Here is a 25,203-nt window from a genome sequence, read left to right on the forward strand (position 1 = left end):
GCAATACTCATATCAGACAAAATAGACTTTAAAATAAACACTATTACAAGAGACAAAGAAGGACACTATATAATGATCAAGGGATCAATCCAAGAAGAAGATATAACAATTGTAAATATTTATGCACCCAACATAGGAGCACCTGAATACATAAGGCAAATGCTAACAGCCATAAACAGGGAAATTGACAGTAACACAATAATAGTAGGGAACTTTAACACCCCACTTTCCCCAATGGAAAGATCATCCAAAATGAAAATAAATAAGGAAATACAAGCTTTAAAAGACACATCAGGCAGATAGACTTAATTGATATTTATAGGACATTCCATCCAAAAACAACAGAATACACATTCTTCTCAAGTGCTCAGGGAACATTCTCCAGGATAGATCATATCTTGGGTCACAAATCAAGCCTTGGTAAATTTAGGAAAATTGAAATTGTATGAAGTATCTTTTCTGACCACAGTGCTATGAGACTAGATATCAATTACAGGAAAAAAACAGTAAAAAATACAAACACATGGAGGCTAAACAATACGCTACTAAACTACCAAGAGATCACTGAAGAAATCAATGAAGAAATCCAAAAATACCTAGAAACAAATGACAAAGAAAACACGATGACCCAAAACCTATAGAATGTAGGAAAAGCAGTTCTAAGAGGGAAATTTATAGCAATACAATCCTACCTCGATAAACAAGAAAAAACCTCAAATAAACAACCTAATCTTACACCTAAAGCAATTAGAGAAAGAAGAATAAAAAACCCCAAAGTTAGCAGAAGGAAAGAAAACCTAAAGATCAAATCAGAAATAAATGAAAAAGAAATGAAGGAAACCATAGCAAAGATCAATAAAACTAAAGGCTGGTTCTTTGGGAAGGTAAACAAAACTGATAAACCATTAGCCAGACTCATTAAGAAAAAAAGGGAGAAGACTCAAATCAATAGAATTAGAAATGAAAAAGAAGTGACAACAAACACTGCAGAAACACAAAGGGTCATGAGGGACTACTACAAGCAACTATATGCCTAAAAAATGGACCACCTGGAAGAAATGGACAAATTCGTAGAAATGCACAACCTTCCAAGACTGAATCAGGAAGAAACAGAAAATATGAACAGACCAATCACAAGCACTGAAATGGAAACTGTGATTAAAAATCTTCCAACACACAAAAGCCAAGGACCAGATGGCTTCACAGGTGAATTCTTTCAAACATTTAGAGAAGAGCTAACACCTATCCTTCTCAAACTCTTCCAAAATATAGCAGAAGGAGGAACACTCCCAAACTCATTCTATGAGGCCACCATTGCCCTGATACCAAAACCAGACAAAGATGTCACAAAAAAAGAACACTACAGGCCAATATCACTGATGAACATAGATGCAAAAATCCTCAACAAAATACTAGCAAACAGAATCCAACAGCACATTAAAAGGATCATACACCATATTCAAGTGGGGTTTATCCCCGGAATGCAAGGATTCTTTAATATACACAAATCAATCAATATGATAAACCATATTAACAAATTGAAGGAGAAAAACCAAATGATCATCTCAATAGATGCAGAAAAACTTTCAACAAATTTCAGCACCCATTTATGATAAAAATCCTCCAGAAAGTAGGCATAGAGGGAACTTAATAAAGGCCATATATGACAAACCCACAGCCAACATCATTCTCAATGGTGAAAAACTTAAACCATTTCCACTAAGATCAGGAATAAGACATGGTTTCCCACTGTCACCACTATTATTCAACATAGTTTTGGAAGTTTTAGCCACAGCAATCAGAGAAGAAAAGGAAATAAAATGAATCCAAATCGGAAAAGAAGAAGTAAAACTGTCACTGTTTGCAGATGACATGATACTATACATAGAGAATCCTAAAGATGCTACCAGAAAACTACTAGAGCTAATCAATGATTCTGGTAAAGTAGGAGGATACAAAATGAATGCACAGAAATCTCTGGCATTCCTATACACTAACGATGAAAAATCTGAAAGAGAAATTAAGGAAACACTCCCATTTACCATTGCAACAAAAAGAATAAAATACCTAGGAATAAACCTACCTAAGGAGACAAAAGACCTGTAAGCAGAAAACTATAAGACACTAATGAAAGAAATTAAAGATGATACCAACAGATGGAGAGATATACCATGTTCTTGGATTGGAAGAATCAACATTGTGAAAATGAATATATTACCCAAAATAAGCTACAGATTCAGTGCAATCCCTATCAAACTACCAATGGCATTTTTCACAGGACTAGAGCAAAAAATTTTACAAAAGCCCCCGAATAGCCAAAGCAATCTTTAAAAAGATAGACGGAGCTGAAGGAATCAGGCTCCCTGACTTCAGACTATGCTAAGAAGCTACAGTAATTAAGACAGTATGGTACTGGCACAAAAACAGAAATATAGATCAGTGGAACAGGATAGAAAGCCCAGATATAAACCCACACTCATATGGTCACCTTTTCTTTGACAAAGGAGGCAAGAATATACAATGGAAAGACAGTCTCTTCAATAAGTGGTACTGGGAAAACAGGACAGCTACATGTAAAAGAATGAAATTAGAACACTTCCTAATACCATATACAAAACTAAACTCAAAATGGATAAAGATCTAAATGTACGGCACACACTATAAAACTCTTAGAGGAAAACATAAGCAGAACACTCTATGATACACAGGAAGGATCACAGGAAGATCCTTTTTGACCCACCTCCTAGAGAAATGGAAATAAAAACAAAAATAAACAAATGGGACCTAATGAAACTTAAAAGCTTTTGCACAGCAAAGGAAACCATAAACAAGATGAAAAACAACCCTAGAATGGGAGAAAATATTTGCCAACGAAGCCAATGACAAAGGATTAATCTCCAAAATATACAAGCAGCTCATGTAGCTCAATATCAAAAAAACAAACAACCCAAACTAAAAATGGGCAGAAGACCTAAATAGACATTTCTCCAAAGAAGATATACAGATTGCCAACAAACAGTTGAAAGGATGCTCAACATCAATAATTATTAGAGAAATGCAGATCAAAACCACAATGAGGTATCACCTCACACCAGTCAGAATGGCCATCATCAAAAAATCTACAAACAATAAATGCTGGAGAGGGTGTGGAGAAAAGGGAACCCTCTTGCACTGTTGCTGGGAATGTAAATTGATACAGCCACTATGGAGAACAGTACAGAGGTTACCCAAAAAACCAAAAATAGAACTACCATATGACCCAGCAATCCCACTACTGGGAATATACCCTGAGAAAACCATAATTCAAAAAGTGACATGTACCTGAATGTTTATTGCAGCACTATTTACAATAGCCAGGACATGGAAGCAACCTAAGTGTCCATCGACAGATGAATGGATAAAGAAGATGTGGCACATATATACAATGGAATATTACTCAGCCATAAAAAGAAACGAAATTGAGTTATTTGTATTGAGGTGGATGGACGTAGAGTCTGTCATACAGAAGTAAGTCAGAAAGAGAAAAAAAAACTGTATGGTAACACATATATATGGAATCTAAAAAAATAAAAAATGGTTCTGATAAACCTAGGGGCAGGACAAGAATAAAGATGCAGACATAGAGAATGGACTTGAGGACACGGGGAGGTGGAAGGTTAAGCTGGGACGAAATCAGAGATTAGCACTGACATATATACACTACCAAATGTAAAATAGATAGCTAGTGGGAAGCAGCTGCATAGTACAGGGAGATAAGCTGGGTGCTTTGTGACCACCTAGGGGGGTGGGATAGGGAGAGTGGGAGGGAGGCACAAGAGGGAGGGGATATGGGGATATATATATACATATAGCTGATTCACTTTGTTATACAGCAGAAACTAATATAACATTGTAAAGCAATTATACTCCAACAAAGATGTTAAAACAAATAAATAAATGTAATGGGAAAGCTGGAGGGATATGAGTAGAGAAATGATGAGACAATTTCCTTTTATTAAAGCTTCCTGTAATTGTTGTGTAGAAAATAGACTATAAGGAAGCAAGAGTTGGAGCAGAGAAACCAATTAGGAGGTTATTACACTAGTTTACCCAGAAATAGTGGCAGACTGGATCAGGGTGTAGCAGTGACTAAAGCACTTGCAGCAGCAACTGGTGAACAACGTCGGATTCTGAATATAATTTGAAGAGTGCCAAGATGACTTATGTAATGTGCTTAGTACACAATTGAAATGATTTACAGTGACTGTGAGGCTTTCAAAACTGAAAAATAATATGTCTTTCACTGTAATTCCCTTTTTTCTGTAATCCTTAAGTAGATTGGTAACACTAGTAGAACATTTTTTTTCTATACCATTTTAACATGAAACTACTGGAAAAAGTCATGAAAATTAGTGGAGATTGAAATTACAGAAAGAAAGCAAAATCATCACATACTCATTTGAACATAACTGTTTTAAGAAATAAGGCCAATGAACATGCCACCAAGCTGAACTATTAAGCTTGTAGAAAGAGAATGCCTTGATTATCTAACATAAACCATTTTCCGAGGGAGTCGTTTTGTAACACTGGCAAAATGTTGATTTCACAAGATTAGATAGATGTACATTTTGGTGGGTTGGACCCAAATTATGTTGGTTTTAATAAGCCCTGATTATTTCACTTCAAAGTTACCTGATTTTATTGCAGCATGGGCATGGGTAGAATTAGGCATCAGTTATTTGTTAATGTGGGCATCTCTCTCTTTGCCATTTTTCAGCATACTGGTAAGCAAAAAGGGTGGGTGATGGTAACAGGGCTTCCAGGATTGATGAACAAGATTACTGACACACCAGGATTTCAAGTTCATTCTTACATGGATCAGTACTTTCCAGAATGATTGTGTGCGCGTGTGTGTGTGTGTGGCTGGGGGGGGAATGGGGAGGAATGGGGCCCTGGCCGCTCTATGAAAAGTAGAATTAAAATTTCAGAGATGGCAATTAAAAGAATGAAAGAAGCAAACCAAGCAACAAAATTCTAACCTCCCAACCTGATTAGCTTTCTTTAATCATTCATCTCCGAAATATATTTTACCACGCAGTGTTACCCCCTCCATCTTTTGCTGCTCCCAGTCCGATACTTATTAACACCTTGTGGAGCTGGTGTTCCCTGGATTTCACTAACCACTTTTCACCTTAAATGCCTCTATTGCTACTGTGGTAAGGGATTAAGACTTCCTGGGTTGAAACCTCAGTTCTCCACTGGCTAGCTATATGGCATTTGGCATGTTAATTTGCCTCTTGGTGAATCAGGTCCCTCATCTGTAAAAAGAAGATGATAATAATACCCAACCCAAAGGATTGTTAAGAAAATTAAGTGAGATAACATAGGCAGAGAGTTGTGCAATGAGTCCAGTAAATTATTGTTATTCTACTCTGCCATAAGAGTCACATTTTGGTGATGAAAGAAAGAGATGGTTAGTGAAGGTTTGCTGAGCCCAGCAAAATTTGGTGTGACAGATAAGTTTAATGAGTGGCTGAATAAAGCAATCAACAAATATTCATTGACATAGTAGCATCTGTGATGGAGCTATGCCTCTTCATTTAATTCAACAATCTTTCAAAGCAGGATCGTTAATCCTGATTTAAAAATGAGATCACTGAGGCTCAGAGAGGTTAATAATATGCCACAGTCACACAGCTAGTAGATACAAGAATAAAGATTTGACCAATGTCTGGATGGCAAAATAGCATTTCATCTACTAGGAATTCTGTTAGGCAATCTTACTGGAAATTTGCAGCTCTGAATCAATAGGATCATGAATATTCCTTCCTCTATAGCTCTCATTTTTGAACAGAGAGAAATATCAATCCTCAATGGAACACTGATCACATACAGGTAACTCTGCCACACCATTAATATTTTTGTGGGGCAGTTCAAAGTAGTTCACAGTAAAAAAGAAAAGCCATTAATTAGATACATCAGTCAGGTTCCAAAAATTGTATCAGAGCCTGCTGTTACTTGGAAACTCCCACGCATTAACCAACCCAATGCTAGAAACTGCTAGTCTGCATTCTAAAAGCAAAATTAGAGAATGTAACCTCATTGAATTTAAAAGAGAGCATGTATTACTAAAATACTTACTCATGCTTTATGAAATTACATTTTTGGCATATTTAACATCGCTTTGCTTGACCTTTTCTCAAAGATGACAAAGGCATACACACTACAGATATGCAGGTGACTCTAAAAGAGCATTTCACAGCCAGATGTTACGTCCAGATGGGTTCCTGGAATTCCTGGTGATACTACAGTAAGCTAGAGCTTCAGTCTCACCTTCATGATAAGGGCAAAAACCTCTTGTGAGCTGTCTTAACCCCTCCAGAAGCTCTGATGTTTCTCTAAATTGAAAAAATGATAGACTGATGCTGGGAGATGCTAAAATACTGGGTATGAGGTACAATGCCTGGAGAGATATAAACACAAGTCAAGTGTGTCAAATGACTGAGACACTAGAATGATGAGGAAAGAAATGAGAAGTTATGGCATCTAATTACATTATGCATTAGAGAAAATGTTGGTATTTGGAATGGCAAGCTGTCAAAAATAAGATGCCTCAGTTGAATAGAAAGGTTTGCATGATTGGAGTCATCGTTAAGCTACTAACTTGGGAGAATTATTAATGAAAGGTGTTGTGCAAACTCTACCACCTGTATGGATATTTTGGACAAGATTTTTGTTCTGTTTTCGTTTTCTTGTCAGAAAACAACTAACAATAGCAGCCTCTTTCAGAATTAATTACTTTGTATGGGAAAGACCTTTGTACTCTGATTGAGCGTATTTGTTCTGATGAAGTGTTCTTGATGTTGTATGTGAAATGAACTTGCTGGTGGCTGTCTTCCATTAATTAGGAAACTTAATAAGCTAGCACTGTTTCTGAGCCACACACACAAAAAGGAGTATTATAAGAAACATGACTAATTTGCAGTCATTCAGAGTGCTATTATAAATAACACAACTCATCCTTTAAAAAATTATGAAAAAGTACCCCAGCAATGTCCTCAGAGAGAAACCAATATACATATTTTAGGCTAGAAATTCTTAATTCTGGCTACATTTAATATTTAGCTGGGGAATAGTTGAAAGTATGGACCCTGATTTCAATCCTTAGACCAATTAAAACTGATTTTCTGGAGTTGGGTCCCAGGGAGTTTTTAAAGCTCTGGGGTGACTTAGGCAGCCAGGCCACCGATGTGTTCACTACTGAAAACTCAGGGCTTAACTTCTGTGGATTACAAATAAATTCACTTGAGGTTATAAAATAAGTGTTGGGGCAGACTAGTATCACTTTTTGATGAATTTTGGCTTCATTTTATTTCTATTCAATTTATGAAAAGGAAAGGCCCCAGTTTCAAGGCATTGCTTGTAGGCAAGTCCAGCAAGTACAGATTTGAATATAAGTCTTGTTCAAATGAAGCAAATCTTGCATTGTAACTGCAAAAGGCAAAAGAGTAGATTGAGTAAAACTGTCTCTGTTATAGAAAAAATAAATAAAAAGTATATTGTCTACTAATGAAGAGTTAGGATAGAATCTTTCAGTACCACTGTTATACCAAATGCTATTTATCAGTGACTATCAACCAACTTCAAGTTTCAGTTTTGAAAACTATCCATAGAATTGTGTGCAATTTTGACTGAAATATGAGCATTTTCCCCAACTTATAAAAAAATTCTGATGTGAATATTTTTCTTTGCATATTCTTATTATATAATATTTGTATAAATCTTGTTTAGAGAAAAAAAGAAAGAAAATACTGACAGCAAGAAGAAATATAACAACCACAAATAATCTCATGTGGAGATACTATCAGCTAGCATATTGGTATATTTATTTCTAGCTCTTTTGCAATACATTTTTAAAAAATAAATTTATTTATTTATTTTTGGCTGCATTGGGTCTTCATTGCTGTGTGTGGGCTTTCTCTAGTTGTGGCGAGCAAGGGGCTACTCTTCATTGCGGTGTGCAGGCTTCTCATTGTGGTGGCTTCTCTTGTTGTGGAGCACCAGCTCTAGGCGTGCGGGCTCAGTAGTTGTGGCAGTCAGGCTCAGTAGTTGTGGCTCGCGGGCTCTAGAGTGCAGGTTCAGTAGTTGTGGCACACAGGCTTAGTTGCTCCGTGGCATGTGGGATCTTCCCGGACCAGGGCTTGAACCCGTGTCCCCTGCATTGGCAGGCGGATTCTTAACCACTGCGCCACCAGGGAAGTCCCTGAAATACATTTTTAACTAAAATGAGAGGCAGTCTACATTTTTATTAAGCTATTTTTCCGCTCTTAGCAACATGTCACTAAAGGTTCAATAATACAATTTATTAATGGGTCTCTGATATTCTGGCATGTAGATATTTCACAATGTATTTAACTACTCCCCTATTACTAAAATACTCAATTTGCTTCCATTTTTATGTTTGTTTTTTTGTTTTGTTGTTTAATTTTTAAAATAAACTTTTAATTTATTTTTTTTACTTTTATATTTAAAATTTTTTTTAACTGAAGTATAGTTGATTTACAATGTTGAGTAAATTTCTGATGTACAGCAAAGTGACTCAGTTATGCACATATATACATTCTTTTTATATTCTTTTCCATCATGATTTATCCTGAGATATTGAATATAGTTCCCTGTGCTATACAGTAGCACCTTGTTGTTTATCCATTCTATATGTAATAGTTTACATCTCCTAACCCCAAATTTCCAGCCCATCCCTTCCCCACACCACCTGCCCCTTGGTAACCACAAATCTGTTCTCTAGGTCTGTGAGTCTGTTTCTGTTTCGTAGATAAGTTCATTTGTGCCTTATTTTAGATTCCACATATAAGTGATATCATATGGTATTTGTCTTTCTCTTTCTGACTTACTTCACTTAATATCATAATCTCTAGCTGCATCAATGTTGCTGTAAATGGCAAAATTTCATTCTTATGGTGAGTAGTATTCCATTGTAGTATTCCATATATATATATATATACCATATCGTCTTTATCCAATCATCTATCGATAGACATTTAGGTTGTTTCCATGTCTTGGCTATTGTGAATAGTGCTGCTATGAACACAGGAGTGTACGTACCTTTTTTTTTTAAATAGATCTTTATTGGAGTATAATTGCTTCACAATACTGTGTTAGTTTCTGTTGTACACCAAAGTGAATCAGCCATATGCATACATATGTCCCCATATCCCCTCCCTCTTGAGCCTCCCTCCCACCCTACATATCCCACCCCTCTAGGTCATCACAAAGCACCGAGCTGATCTCCCTGTGCTATGCTGCTGCTTCCCACTAGCTAACTATTTTACATTCGGTAGTGTATATATGTTGATGCTACTCTCACTTTGCCCCAGCTTCCCCCTCCCACCCCGTGTCCTCAAGTCCATTCTTTATGAATTATAGTTTTGCCCAGGTATATGCCCAGGATTGGGATTGATGGAAAAATGGTAATTCTATTTTTAGTTTTCTGAGGAACCTCCATACTGTTCTCCATAGTGGCTGTACCATTTTACATTCCCACCAACAGTACAGGAGGGTTACCTTTCCTGCACACTCTCTCCAGCATTTGTTATTTGTAGGCTTTTTAATGATATGGCCATTCTGACTGGTGTGAGGTGGTACAACTTGCTTCCAGTTTTAAATTTGATAATTACTGTAAAGAAAAGCTGTGAGGAAAAAAATGTTTTTCATTTCTGATATTATTTTTCTTAGGATAGATTTTTAGATGTAAAACTGTGTACTGAGTCTCTACAATAAATGTTCCACAGATTTCCCCCTTTGGTCCATACAATAAAATATCTCATCAAAGAGCCATTTATCATTAACTTGATAGAGTAAAGAAGCAGAGTTCAAGGTGGCTGAATGAACTTTCAGGTATGTTTATTGTCCCTTCCTCTTGAGACTTCATTAACATGATAATAAGAAATCTTTCAAAAAGTAAAAACCTACAACAGTTTTCTAGAAGGCAAAATTCTGACGGAAGAGTGTTAACTGATGGAGTAGCCTAGCTTAGAATGTGTTCAGAGGCGGGCAGAGAGAATGATTTTCCTTAGCCAAATCCTAGAGACATCTGGACTCAAAGATGGCAGATAAACAGAGGACGGGAATGAGAACCGAGAGTGAAAACATGATGAGAACTGAAGGTCTGACAATAGAAGTGTCCCACACAAACCATTTCTCTAAAGAAATTCAAAGCACAAGAGCAGTAATGTGCAGTCCTCAATCTAACATTGGGTGGGTCATCTAAGCAATAGTTCCTTAACCACTCACTCTAGAGTGGATGCTTTCTGTTTCTAAGACTTGTCCTTGTACCCAGCTTTGAGTCAGTCTTTCTGTTTTTCTACTCTAAAATGTAAACAGATGACCAAAGATCACCAGATATTTGAGAAAATTCTACAGTCTAAAAGAGAATAGTTAAAACGGGCAGAAAAAATTATCCCTGGGAAAACAGACTAAAATTTAAAGAGCAAAGGAAAACAAGACAATTGCGAGTGTTATTAGAGAGATCAGAGACGTTGTATTCATGAAATACAATAGGATGCTCTGAAAAAATGACATTCTGAAAACAGAAAACAGTCTAGGAAATTAAATATACATATACTATTGCATCCCACACACAAACACACAAATGAAAAGATATTTGGAGGAAAAATTCCAGGAATCTTCCTGAACTGAGGCAGAAATCGAAACCATGAGATGAAAGAAAATGTCAAACTTTTAACTGAATATCCAGAAAGAGAAAAAGGAGGAAAATGAAAGTGCATAAATTGTGGAAAAAGTACCATAGAAGTGGAAAGGAGGTGTGAGACAAATAGAAAGGACAGACAATCTCTAGAGTGGGTTAAATTAAACACACACACACACACACATACACATATGCATGTGGACACATATAAACATACTGTTATATAATTTTATAACACAAAAAGTAAATATAATAAAAAATGTACAGAGAGAAGAAAAAATCAACTACAAAGAAAGAAGAATCAGATAGCAATCAGGTTTCTAACAGTAACAATGGATGTTAGATGACATTGAATTAATCAACAAATTTCATAGGAAATTATTTTTAATGCAGAATTTTATAAGCAAGGAAATATCAATCAAATGTAAGAGCCAATTGAAGTCATCACAGATACAGAGTAACTTAAAAAGTTTGCATCCCACATCAATCTTCAGAGGTAGCTGTTTAAGGATATACTCCAAAAAAATGAGCATGAAACTAAGAAAGAAGAATATGTGAGGAAATTAGAAAATAGAATTAATCCAGTAATCCAATGAAAGGTCAGTGGACACCAAGAATTTCTTAAAGAAGAATGAGATAACGGATATAGAAACAAGAAACCGGAATATAATGGAAATATTTAGAAAAAGGGATATTTTTCTTCTCCTAAGAAGAAAAGAAAAATCAAATAATCTAGGAAAATAAAACTAACAAAAGTTTGGGTATAAGCAACAAAGCAAATATAATGTGACACGACTTTGAGTATTTGATGGAGGGTTGGAAAGAAGAGTTTATTTGACCTTGACACTAAGAGTATTCAAGAGTGGCATAGAGCTCATAACTTGGAATTGTAGAAAAAGAAGTGATACTGCATTGTCAGAAAGCATTATTTCCACAGCTGTAATATATTTGTCAAGTGAGGAGTGAAGAGATATTGTTTAAATGTGATAAAACATGATACAGAGGGGGGACCTTAAAGATGGCAGAGGAGTAAGACATGGATATCACCTTCCTCCCCACAAATACATCAAAAATACATCTACATGTGGAATAACTCCTACAGAACACCTACAGAATGCTGGCAGAAGACCTCAGACTTCCCAAAAGGCAAGAAACTCCCCACATACCTGGGTAGGGCAAAAGAAAAAAGAAAAAACAGAGACAAAAGAATAGGGATGGGACCTGCCCTTCAGGGAGGGAGCTGTGAAGGAGGAAAAGTTTCCACACACCAGGAATCGCCTTCACTGGCAGAGATGGGGGTGGGGTGGGGGGGAAGCTTCGGAACCACGGAGGAGATCACAGCAACAGGGGTGCAGAGGGCAAAGTAGAGAGATTCCCACACAGAGGAGTGGTGCTGACCAGCACTCACCAGCCCGAGAGGCTTGTCTGCTCGCCCGCCAGGGCGGGCGGGGGCTGGGAGCTGAGGCTCAGGCTTCAGAGGTCAGACCCCAGGGAGAGGACTGGGGTTGGCTGCATGAACACAGCCTGAAGGGGGCTAGTGTGCCACAGCTAGCTGGGAGGGAGTTGGGAAAAAGTCTGGAGCTGCCTAAGAGGCAAAAGACCGTTGTTTTGGGGTGTGCAAGAAGACAGGATTAAGAGCACTATCTAAATGAGCACAAGCTGCAGCTATCAGCATGGACACCAGAAACCTGCATGAAATGCTAAGGCTGCTGCTGCCGCCACCAAGAAGCCTGTGTGCGAGCACAGGTCACTCTCCACACCGCCCCTCCCGGGAGCCTGTGCAGCCTGCCACTGCCAGGGTCCTGTGATCCAGGGACAACTTCCCTGGGAGAACATATGGCACCACCTCAGGCTGCTGCAATGTCAAGCTGGCCTCTACCACAACAGGCTTGCCCCACATTCCATACCGCTCCCTCCCCCCACTGCCTGAGTGAGCCAGAGCCCCCTAATCAGCTGCTACTTTAACCCTGTCCTGTCTGGGCAGGGAACAGATGCCCTCAGGTGACCTAAACGCAGAGACTGGGCCAAATCCAAAGCTGAACCCCAGGAGCTGTGCAAACAAAGAAGAGAAAGGGAAATTTCTCCCAGCAGCCTCAGGAGCAGAGGATTAAATCTCCACCATCAACTTGATGTACCCTGCATCTGTGGAATACCTGAATAGACAATGAATCATCCCAAAATTGAGGCAGTGGACTTTGGGAGCGACTGTAGACTTTGGGTTTGCTTTCTGCATCTAATTTGTTTCTGGTTTTATGTTTATCTTAGTTTAGTATTTAGAGCTTATTATCATTGGTAGATTTGTTTATTGATTTGGTTGCTCTCTGCATTTTTTTTTTAATATATATATATATTTTTTCCTTTTTCTCTTTCTGTGTGTATGTGTATGCTTCTTTGTGTGATTTTGTCTGTATAGCTTTGCTTTTACCATTTGTCCTAGGGTTCTGTCAGTTTTGTTTTGTTTTTCTTAGTATAGTTTTTAGTGCTTGTTATAATGGTGGATTTTTTTTTTTTTTTTGGTTTGGTTGCTCTCTTCTTTCTTTCTTTTTTTAATTACTCCTTTATTTTTAATAACTTTTAAAATTTTTTATTTTAATAACTTTATTTTATCTTATTATTTTTTCTTTCTTGCTTGCCTTTTTTTCTCCCTTTTCTTCTGAGCTGTGCGGATGACAGGGTTCTGGTGCTCCGGCCAGGTGTCAGGCCTGAGCCTCTGAGCTGTGAGAGCTGAGTTCAGGACATTGGTCCACCAGAGACCTCCCGGCTCCATGGAATATCAAACGGTGAAAGCTCTCCAAGAGATCTCCATCTAAACGCTAAGACCCAGCTCCACTCAACAACCAGCAAGCTACAGTGCTGGCCACCCTATGCCAAACAACTAGCAAGACAGGAATACAACCCACCCATTAGAAGAGAGGCTGCCTAAAATCATAATAAGTTCACAGACACCCCAAAACACACAACTGAATGAGGTCCTGCTCACCAGAAAAAAAAGATCCAGCCTCATCCACCAGAACACAAGCACCAGTCCCCTCCACCAGGAAGCCAACACAACCCACTAAACCAACCTTACCCAATGGGGGCAGACACCAAAAACAGTGGGAACTACGAACCTGCAGCCAGCGAAAACTTACCTCAACATAATACAGGCCATATATGACAAACCCACAGCCAACACAGTTCTCGATGTTGAAAAACTTAAACCATTTCCACTAAGATCAGGAACAAGACATGGTTGCCCACTCTCACCACTATTATTCAACAAAACTTTGGAAGCTTTAGCCACAGCAATCAGAGAAGAAAAAGAAATAAAAGGAATCCAAAATGGAAAAGAAGAAGTAAAGCTGTCACTGTTTGCCTATGACATGATACTACACACAGAGAATCCTAAAGATGCTACCAGAAAACTACTAGAGCTAATCAATGAATCTGGTAAAGTATTAGGATACAAAATTAATGCACAGAAATCTCTGGCATTCCTATACACTAATGATGAAATATCTGAAAGAGAAATTAAGGAAACACTCCCATTTACCATTGCAACAAAAAGAATAAAATACCTAGGAATAAACTGACCTAAGGAGATGAAAGATCTGTATGCAGAACACTATAAGACACTGATGAAAGAAATTAAAGATGATACAAACAGATGGAGAGATATACCATGTTCTTGGACTGGAAGAATCAACATTGTGAAAATGACTATACTACCCAAAGCAATATACAGATTCAATGCAATCCCTATCAAACTACCACTGGCATTTTTCACAGAACTAGAGCAAAAAATTTCACAAGAGCCCCCGAATAGCCAAAGCAATCTTTAGAAAGAAAGACGAAGCTGGAGGAATAAGGCTCCCTGACTTCAGACTATACTACGAAGCTACTGTAATCAAGACAGTATGGTACTGGCACAAAAACAGAAATATAGTGGAATAGGATAGAAAGCCCAGAGATAAACCCATGCACATATGGTTACCTTATCTTTGATAAAGGAGGCAACAATATACAATGGAGGAAAGACAGCCTCTTCAATAAGTGGTGCTGAGAAAACTGGACAGCTACATGTAAAAGAATGAAACTAGAACACTCCCTTAACACCATACACAAAAATAAACTCAAAATGGATTAAACACCTAAATGTAAGGCCAGACACTATAAAACTCTTAGAGGAAAACATAGGCAGAACACTCTATGACATAAATCACAGGAAGATCCTTTTTGACCCACCTCCTAGAGAAATGGAAATAAAAACAGAAATAAACAAATGGGACCTAATGAAACTTAAAAGCTTTTGCACAGCAAAGGAAACCATAAACAAGATGAAAAGACAGGCCTCAGAATGGGAGAAAATATTTGCAAATGAGGCAACTGACAAAGGATTAATCTCCAAAATATACAAGCAGCTCATGCAGCTCAATATCAATAAAGCAAACAACCCAATCCAAAAATGGGCCAAAGACTTCAGTAGACATTTCCCCAGAGAAGATATACAGATTGCCAACAAACACATGAAAGGATGCTCAACATCACTAATCATTAAAGAAATGCAATTCAAAACCACAATGAGGTATCACCTCACACCGGTCAGAATGGCTGTCATCAAAAAATCTACAAACAATAAATGCTGGAGAGGGTGTGGAGTAAAGGGAACACTCTTGCACTGTTGGTGGGAATGTAAATGGATACAGCCACTATGGAGAACAGTATGGAGGTTCCTTAAAAAACTAAAAATAGAACTACCATACGACCCAGCAATCCCACTACTGGGTATATACCCTGAGAAAACCATAATTCGAAAAGAGACATGTACCACAATGTTCAGTGCAGCTCTATTTACAATAGTCAGGACATTGAAGCACCCTAAGTGTCCATCGACAGATGAATGGTTAAAGAAGATGTGGCCCATATATACAATGGAATATTAATCAGCCATAAAAAGAAATGAAATTGAGTTATTTGTAGTGAGGTGGATGGACCTAGAGTCTGCCATACAGAGTGAAGTAAGTCAGAAAGAGAAAAACAAATACCGTATGCTAACACATATATATGGAATCTAAAAAAAAAAAGATGGTTCTGAAGAACCTAGGAGCAGAACAGGAATAAAGATGCAGACGTAGAGAATAGACTTGAGGACACGGGGAGATGGAAGTATAAGCTGGGACGAAGTGAGAGAGTGACATGGACGTATATACACTACCAAATGTAAAATAGATAGCTATTGGGAAGCAGCCACGCAGCACAGGGAGATCATCTGGGCGCTTTGTGTCCACCTAAAGGGGTCGGATAGGGAGGGTGGGAGGGAGACACAAGAGGGAGGAGATATGGGGATATATGTATATGTATAGCTGATTCACTTTTTTATAAAGCAGAAACTAACACACCCTTGTAAAGCAATTATACTCCAATAAAGATGTTAAAAATAAAAATAAAAAATTTTAAAAATAAAAAAGCTAAAAAAGAAAAAAAACATGATATAAAAATGCAAATATACTAAAGTTACAAATTTAATAAGTAGAGAGGTTTAAAATTTTAAATGGCAATGTAACTATGAAAAAAAAAGGAAAGGTTATATGAATGAACTAATAAACCTTCATCTAGCACAAGAGATCAACAGATAATGCTGAAATTTGATAAATCTAGACACAGTAGTGTAAATGTACTTATTCATAGAGAATTGAAGGAAATTTCCAAAAGACTAACAACAGAATTTTTCTCAGTTATAGGATTGTTATTCATTAAAAATCTTCTGTTTGACTTTCAAACTGTACATGAAATACCTTAATAATATTTTAACCTTAGAATATTATTCTCACCCATCAAATGTTAAAGACTAAACATGAATTTTTTTTTCTTAAAAAAATAATGTTCTATGTTTGAAGTAGAAGTCAGTTTACCTTTGGAGAGGGGGAAAGGAGGAAGGAAGTAATAGAAAGCAACTCACCCAAGCAAAAGTCGCTGAGGTCAGCAAAAGAACATCTGAGCACAGAGTCTTTTCTGCCTTCCTCAGTGTTAACTGGAAACAAGAACAAAAAAGACTTGCTAGTTTTGGGGAATAAAAACATAATGACAGCTAGAACAATTACTGTGGTGACTGCTGTCCAAATAATAGCCAAACATGAAGAAATGTTTTTAAGTTAATGAGTGGAAATGAGAGATACATCTATATTACATTTTAACACTTTGATTCTCTTGAACAATTAGCCACTTTCTTTATTGGACATGGATGTAAGCTGACTATTTAAAATAGGTAGTGATTTCCCAATACTATTGAAAAGAGAATATTGGCATTTTCAAGTTATCCAGAGGAAGAAGCAACCCTAAGGAATCATAAGGGAATGAATATTCATAACATAAAAGCTCTTAGAGATGGATGGGAAAATAAAAACACACCCATCCACTGAATGACAGGAGCCTGGTTGTATTCTCACTCCTGACTTGTGAAAAGGGATTGTCTGAAGGTATAATGTGTCTCAGACGGTCAGATGTGTGTAGTTTTATTTGCCAACACTTGTTTAACCACATCTTCGTGCAACCAAATCTTCACTGATTTACTGTCAGTACTATTTATAGCTTTGGGTCTTTCTTTTTAGGGAACTGAGTTTATTATTGCTGACATGTTTAATTACTGGTAATAAATTCTCACCAGGAATGCTAATGAGCCAGTGATTTAGGTGGCTGATCTGTCTTCTCTTGCCAACAGAAAGTGTTAGGTCCATATTTGCATGGGGTTGGCTACCTTCAAGGATAGAAAGAAATGAATACACATCTCGCCAACGAATGGCCTTTTGTCTGACTGGCATGGGCTACTGTTCTCCTTTCTATGCCAATCTCCTTCCTGAAGACTCTATAAACACTAGTGGAAAATACTACTCTTTAAAAGTTAAGCAAGAAAGTAGAGCTCACCTTGCTCTGCTTTGTCAGCAGAGATTGAGGTTACAGAAGTGGGAGCCTGAGATTCACTCTCAGTTGACTGGAAGAGTGAGGTAGATTGGCTCAAGTTCTTTGAGTAAGCATAGCTCTGGGCCAGGCAAGGCAGGGATCTCCGAGATGGTTTTAATGAAGTTTCTTTTGCTATCTCACTCTTGCTTATATTCATGCCTGCAAATTCAAAATGGCAAGTTTTAGCAATAAGAAATAATCAGCAGAAATCAACAAATAATTTTAATTCTTGTGATGGCTGTTTCAGAAAGGTACTCTTGAAAAGCATCACCTAGGGATTAGGACTAGTTGAATTCGTTTGTTTCTATATTGTCAGGGGAAGTGTTTTGAGATTTTTGTCAAATAGTTATGAGAAATAAATAGCTCCTCTTCCAGTTTGAGCTTTCACTGTTTTTTAAAGGTTCTGTAAAAAAGAAACTGAAGTTTAAATTCATTTGGAGAGTTATGAGAACAATAATTTGGATTGTCTTTGGATAAATTTAACCTTTTAGGCTTTTAAGCAGTAAAATAAATAAAACCTAATGCATAGATATTCAAATTACTATTATTAACCAGAGCACTTCTTTCTATGACCTATCCTCCTTTAAACACACCGCATAATGTACTAATAGTGATCAAGAGGCTGGAAAGGAACAGCATACATGGTTTAGTACAAAAACTGACCAGCAGGGGGACAGCATTCCTGTGCTCTGTGTAACAGTCCCTCTCCTCACGCAGAGAAGACTGATCTGCCAGAAGAAAGAATGCCCCTCAACAGGACTCTGCCTCCATAATTGGAAGTCCCAGTAACTGTGTTCTCCTAGCAATGAATGACCCCATGTCCCTGTATGCCTCTGTCCCCATCCGTCCTCATCCCCCTTACGTTAATCCCAGGGCATTCCTCAGCCCTGGAATACTGCTATGGGTATTCTGGTATATGCCTTTTTTGCACATATTGAGTATTTCTCTAAGAGGAAACACTTAGATGTACAACTGCTGGTTTGAAGGGCATGAATATTTATCATTTGGATAAATAATGCCAAACTGCCTTCCCTAAAAGCTTTATCTTTTCACACTTCCCCAAACAGTACAAGATGGAATCCATTTCCTTATGAAATTCCTTAGGGAACTCTAGATAGTATCATTTGTTTTAATTCTGAATAAAATAAAAAGCCAACAAACAAAAAACAAAAAAAATTGTTTTAATCTTCATGTTACAGATTGAACATGTTTTCATATATTCCTAGCCAATTATAATTCTTAAGTGACTAAGCTATTTTATAGTTTTTCTAGTGTGTTGTTAGGCTTTTTCTTATTATTTATAGTATGTGTGTGTGTATATACATATGCTGGAGTTCGGGGTATCAACCCTTCATGCAGTTAAAAATCCACATACAATTTAAAACCAGCCCTCTGACTCCACTGTTCCTATCAATAGTTCTGCATCTGCAGATTCAACCAACCTCAGATTGTGTAGTACTGTAGAATTTTTTATTGAAAACACTCCATGTGTAAGGGGACCCTCACAGTTCAAACTTTTGTTGTTCAAGGGTCAAATGTATATACATTCATATATACATATATACATTCATATATACATATATATGTATATAGTATTTTAGTGACTACATATTAAACGTAATATATGCTGTGTTTATTTCATTTAGTTTTCTAACAATCTTACCAGGCAGACATTATACCTATTAGCTATGTGGAAACTGAGACTTAGAGAGGATATGTAACATTCTTTATATCACACCAACAAGAAAACTGTTTGGGATTTATATTCCAAACAGTTTCTAGTGCTAAAACCATCACATCATGTTGCATCCATAAATTAAGTTTGAAACTCCTGCACACCACCCATTTACCTCGAAAATCACAGACACTGAAATGTAAAGAACAGACACCAAAATTCATTCTGGTAGAGGCTAAAACTCAGACGTAATATACCTAGAAACACATCTGCTTCTACCACCCTCCCTATTCACCTACCCATATTCTCTATATTAAAGTAAATTTCAAATGTAGTGATTGAAAGGTGAAAAAGACGAAGCAAACCCACCAGTACATACAGCACTCAAGTAATGAAAATTTTGCCTTGCAATTACTCATCTTAATTCCATTTTTGAGACAGAGTAGAATCTGGGTCTTAATAGGTGCGGGCAAGGGGTACAGACAGGAAAGGTATATTTTCAGTAATTATCATATTTATTATAAGACAAACAAATTTAACTAAACTCTACTCATATTGTTTTGGTCAATACTTTTTAGCTACTTTATAATCATCTCATGAATTAATTCCAGATTTCTAAGGAAATTTTCAAATTCATGAATTCAGATAAAGACAAGCAGAGGTACCAATGTTCATTGCCCTTTGAGACAAATGAGAATCTTGAAAAAAAAATAACAAGACCATTTTTGAAAGAGGTTCTATAGAAATAAGACATGGTTGAATAGATGAAATGCAGACAAACCTAGCAGTAGGGATTTTCTCTTCCTGTTTTATAAAAAAAAATGTATTTATTTATTTTCACATTAATTCTCAGTGTGAAAATAAAATGTGAACTAAAAAGGGATTGAAGAAAGAATTATGACTTGATCCAGTCTCTTAGCTTTCTGGGACTCTGTAATGGTAAGAAAGGAAAATACCCTTTTGAAGAGGAATTCCCCAAGGCCCACAGAACTCATACTGAAATCCTACTCATACACCATACAATCCCCCTTATTTAAGGACCGAGTAGTGTTTTCTATACTACATTCAAGAAATAGCACAGGAAAAATCTGTCCTAGTAGTTTTTTTATGCCTGTGAATATTTTGTCATGTGGTCTTATATCTTCTTTTATTTAGGAAACACAGATGTAGAATATTAAAAGATCAGTTTTTTATTACTGGGCTCTGGTTGAGAATTGCCTTTTACTCTAGAAGAACATATAAGTAAAAGAATAAATATTATTTTGGAGGTGGCGGTACACAGATGGAAGATGGTGATAGTTGCTAGTAAAGATATTAGACTCAGAGAGTAATGCCGTGGGCCCCTGAGAAATGGCCTTGATGGGGACTCTATAATAATACTAGTCACCTTAATCCACTGACCCCAGCATGTATGTTCAAAAACTGTTCTTTGAGCTAAAGATGACAATCACGTTGGTAGATATTATTATTTTATAAACCAATATAGGGTGAGACTAGCTTTATGCATATCAATGCTGTCAGTATTTTCCATCATTTGATTCACCCCTGTATTCACCTAGTCATTGAGAAGATGTTATTTGGGCTTTTGCTCTCTGCAGGCATCCTGCTGACACTGGGTATACAGTGGTGAACAAGGTGGACATATAATTCCTGCCCTCATGGGACTTCCATTCTAGTAGAGAGTCAGACATTGACCAAACAAATAAACATGTATATACACATAAATTGTCTGAAATGCTATGAAAATACAGGCACGGCTATATTATGGAGAATAATAAAGGGGACTTTCTTTATGAAGTGGTCGGGGACATTTTGTCTGAAGAAGTGACATGTTAGGTCAAAAAATGAAAAGGAACCTAACATACAGAAAGGTGTTTATGTATGTTTGTGTTGATGTTTATATATATGTGTGTTTGTGGGGGGGTGCTTTTAGGCAAAGATAATAACATGTGTGAAAGCCCTGAGGTATGAAGATTGCAATGTATTTACAAACTGAAAACAACAACAACAACAACAAAACTGTTTGCAGTATAGTAAGTGAGAGAAAGAGGTGTAAAGGAGCTATAGCTGCAGTCCAGATAGGGGATAAAAATTACCTACTGTTCTTTGGGGAATTCTGCATATGCTTATTTGCCCATTATTTTCCACAAATTTATCTGCCTTATGTCCTTTTTTTTGAATAATTGCATTTGCCAAAAATCATAAAATATTTTAAATATACTCACTTCAAATGGGAAATGAAATTGGGAGAGGCAATGAAATTTACTTACTCTAGGTCATAAATCAAGCAACTGGCAGAACTGAACGTGAAAGTTATGGCCATTGGATTCCAAAACCGATGATCTTTCCAGAATGCTCCATGGCTCTTCATGAACCCCAATCCTGGATGGGTCGTTACCATGGTTTCACTTGGTAGAAATACCACACAAATTTTAAGCAGAGAGCTCTGAATGTAGAAACCACAGAGCGAAAGCAAACCTCAGAACCTGTAATTCTATATCCACAATCTTAGACAACTGTGAAATATATGCTGATGAAAAATGAATATGTGCTATCTGGTACACATTAACTGGGAATGTCTACCCATCACCTATCAAACTGTTGCTCTTTTGCTGATCTATAAAATAATAGATATGAATAATATAAAATCTGCTATGAGTTAACAATGTGTGTAACTGAGTTGCACAAAATAAGTTATCAGCTATTATTTGTAATCCTAATTGTTATTTTTCAGTTTCCATCATTTAGTTAACAATGTGTGTAACTGAGTTATATGAAATAAATATTAATTATTATTTTTAAACTTAATTTTTATTCATTCAGTGTTCTATCATTTATTTAACAATTCCAAACAATTATTGAGTTCTTTCTCTGGACCAGAACTTAACTCAGTGTTGGGTGAAAATGGTGGTCACTATCAGGAGAAGTATATATATATATATATATGTATATATAAAAGCAGTTCTTTATATTAAAAACTAATATACAAAATATAGATAAGGCATCATAGTACCAGAGAAGTCTTGACTGTGAAGGTAACCTGAGCTGATTCTTTTTGAAATATTCCTTCTCCTATATTTTTATTTATTTATAATTCTTGGATTTAATACATTTTTTTCAAAGGATTATGCATATAAAGTAAGAAAGTCTGTATAAAACTCTCCATAAACACATAACTGCAGAAAATATTTGTTAAATGCTACATATAAAGAAAATTGAGAAAACAATGTTGATGATGCACATATTCTTTCTACAGCTCTGCATTTTCCTTCCCATTTATCTGTAAAGCAATGCTTTCTCATTTCCTGAACTACCAAGTGTTTCCAAAGCTATCATACAGGTCAGCTTTGCTAGAAACCAATATACTCTAAGCTGAAAGTATGAGATCCTAATGTTTGAAAGAGTACAGTTCTTTTCAAAGTTCCACATCGAATGCCATCATATTCTGCTTGGCATAACCAGCAATATCTGTTCTTTGCTTGGCATGATTAACACTAACTACCCCCACAGCACATTCAGGCCTTTTTTCTTCTATATTCTAAAGTTCCATTTCTTTTCTTGTATGACTTTACCTGCTACCCTTGAATAATATTTGACAGCTACCTATTCAAAGCTAATAACTAGAAAAGAGACCACAGTAACACATCAGTTTGGGTAAGCATATGCAACTCTTAAGTTTAAGGATAAACCTGTAGAAGTGTAGAAATGTGTCATTTCCTATATTTAGAACAGATTTTTCTAAAGCAAAAATTAGTACTACTTCCAACTGTTCTAAGAGCACTTCATAAATGCTCACATATTTGAAAGGATCTCATGAAATGACAGTTTCACTTGGGTATACACAAAGGTCCAATTGCAAATAAGATGTAATGGCAAATAAGGTATCTTCTAGAAATACATTCACATAAGACACCTGACATCAAAGGAGGTAAAGTTGTTATCAAGATACTACTTGGGGATGAGGCAAGATGGCGGAAGAGTAAGACGCGGAGATCACCTTCCTTCCCACAAATACAGTAGAAATACATCTACACGTGGAACTGCTCCTACAGAACACCCACTGAACGCTGGCAGAAGACGTCAGACCTCCCAAAAGGCAAGAAAATCCCCACGTACTTGGGTAGGGCAAAAGAAAAAAGAAATAACAGAGACAAAAGAATAGGGATAGGACCTGCACCAGTGGGAGGGAGCTGTGAAGCAGGAAAGGTTTCCATACACTAGGAAGCCCCTTCGCAGGCGGAGACTGCGGGTGGCGGAGGGGGGAAGCTTCGGAGCCACAGAGGAGAGCGCAGCCACAGGGGTGCGGAGGGCAAAACGGAGAGATTCCTGCACGGAGGATCGGTGCCGAGTAGCACTCACCAGCCCGAGAGGCTTGTCTGCTCAGCCGCCGGGGCGGGCGGGGGCTGGGAGCTGAGGCTCCGGCTTCGGTGCTAGCCGGGAGGGAGTCCGGAAAAAGTCTGCAGCTGCCGAAGACGCAACAGACTTTTTCTTGCCTCTTTGTTTCGCGGCGCGCAAGGAGAGGGGATTCAGAGCGCCGCCTAAACGAACTCCAGAGACGGGCGCGAGCCGTGGCTATCAGCGTGGACCCCAGAGGCGGGCGCGAGCCGAGCCGCGGCTATCAGCGCGGACCCCAGAGACGGGCAGGAGACGCTAAGGCTGCTGCTGCCGCCACCAAGAAGCCTGTGTGCGAGCACAGGTCACTCTCCACACCGCCCCTCCCGGGAGCCTGTGCAGCCCGCCACTGCCAGGGTCCCGTGATCCAGGGACAACTTACCCGGGAGAAGGCACTGCGCGCCTCAGGCTGCTGCAACATCACGCCAGCCTCTGCCGCCGCTGCAGGCTCGCCCCGCCTCCTCGTACCGCTCCCTCCCCCCGACCTGAGTGAGCCAGAGCCCCCGAAGCAGCTGCTCCTTTAACCTCATTCTGTCTGGGCGGGGAACAGACGCCCTCAGGCGACCTACATGCAGAGGCGGGTCCAAATCCAAAGCTGAACCCTGGGAGCTGTATGAACAAAGAAGAGAAAGGGAAATCTCTCCCAGCAGCCTCAGAAGCAGCAGATTAAAGCTCCACAAACAACTTGTTGTGCCTGCATCTGTTGAATACCTGAATAGACAACGAATCATCCCAAATTCAGGAGGTGGACTTTGGGAGCAAGATATATTAATTTTTCCCCTTTTCCTTTTTTTGTGAGTGTATATGTGTATGCTTCTGGGTGAGATTTTGTCTGTATAGCTTTGCTTTCACCATTAGTCCTAGAGTTAGGTCCGTCCGTTTTTTTTTTGTTTTTTTTTTCTTTTTTCTTTTTTTTACTTAAAAAATTTTTTTTCCTAATAAATGTTTTCTTAATAATTTTTTCCTTATTTCCTATTTTTAGAAATTAAAAAAAATTTTTAATAAGTTTTTTCATATTTTTTATTTTTAAAAATTAAAATTTTTTTCTTAATAAATTTAATTTTTTTCCTATTTTTTATTATAAAAAATTAATAAATCTATTTTTAAAAATTAAAAAAAATTGTTTTTTCTTAATAAATTTATTCTTAATTTTTATTATAATAGTTTTATTTTATTTTATTTTATCCTTTTTTATTCTTTCTTTCTATTTTTTTCTCCCTTTTATTCTGAGCCGTGTGGATGAAAGGCTCTTGGTGCTCCAGCCAGGCATCAGGGCTGTGCCTCTGAGGTGGGAGAGCCATCTTCAGAACACTGGTCCACAAGAGACCTTCCAGCTCCACGTAATACCAAACGGCAAAAATCTCTCAGAGATCTCCATCTCAATATCAAGACCCAGCTTCATTCAACGACCAGCAAGCTACAGTGCTGGACACCCTATGCCAAACAACTAGCAAGACAGGAACACAACCCCATCCATTAGCAGAGAGGCTGCCTA

General features: G+C 37.6%; 1 protein-coding gene across 2 annotated transcripts in view; it reads right to left on the bottom strand.

The window, feature by feature from the left end:
- ANO3 (anoctamin 3) overlaps positions 1-25,203 on the bottom strand; it is a 427,831-nt gene that overhangs the window by 188,200 nt on the left and 214,428 nt on the right. For both annotated transcript variants that reach the window (XM_082342533.1, XM_082342534.1), the window contains exons 2-3: positions 17,606-17,800; positions 16,644-16,715 (exon numbers count right to left, since the gene is read on the bottom strand). In XM_082342533.1, the coding sequence (XP_082198659.1) occupies positions 16,644-16,715; positions 17,606-17,800 (267 nt within the window). The remainder of the gene's footprint in view (positions 1-16,643; positions 16,716-17,605; positions 17,801-25,203) is intronic.

The sequence above is a fragment of the Balaenoptera borealis genome (assembly GCF_965194805.1).
Source record: "Balaenoptera borealis genome assembly, chromosome: 11".
NCBI lineage: Eukaryota > Metazoa > Chordata > Mammalia > Artiodactyla > Balaenopteridae > Balaenoptera > Balaenoptera borealis.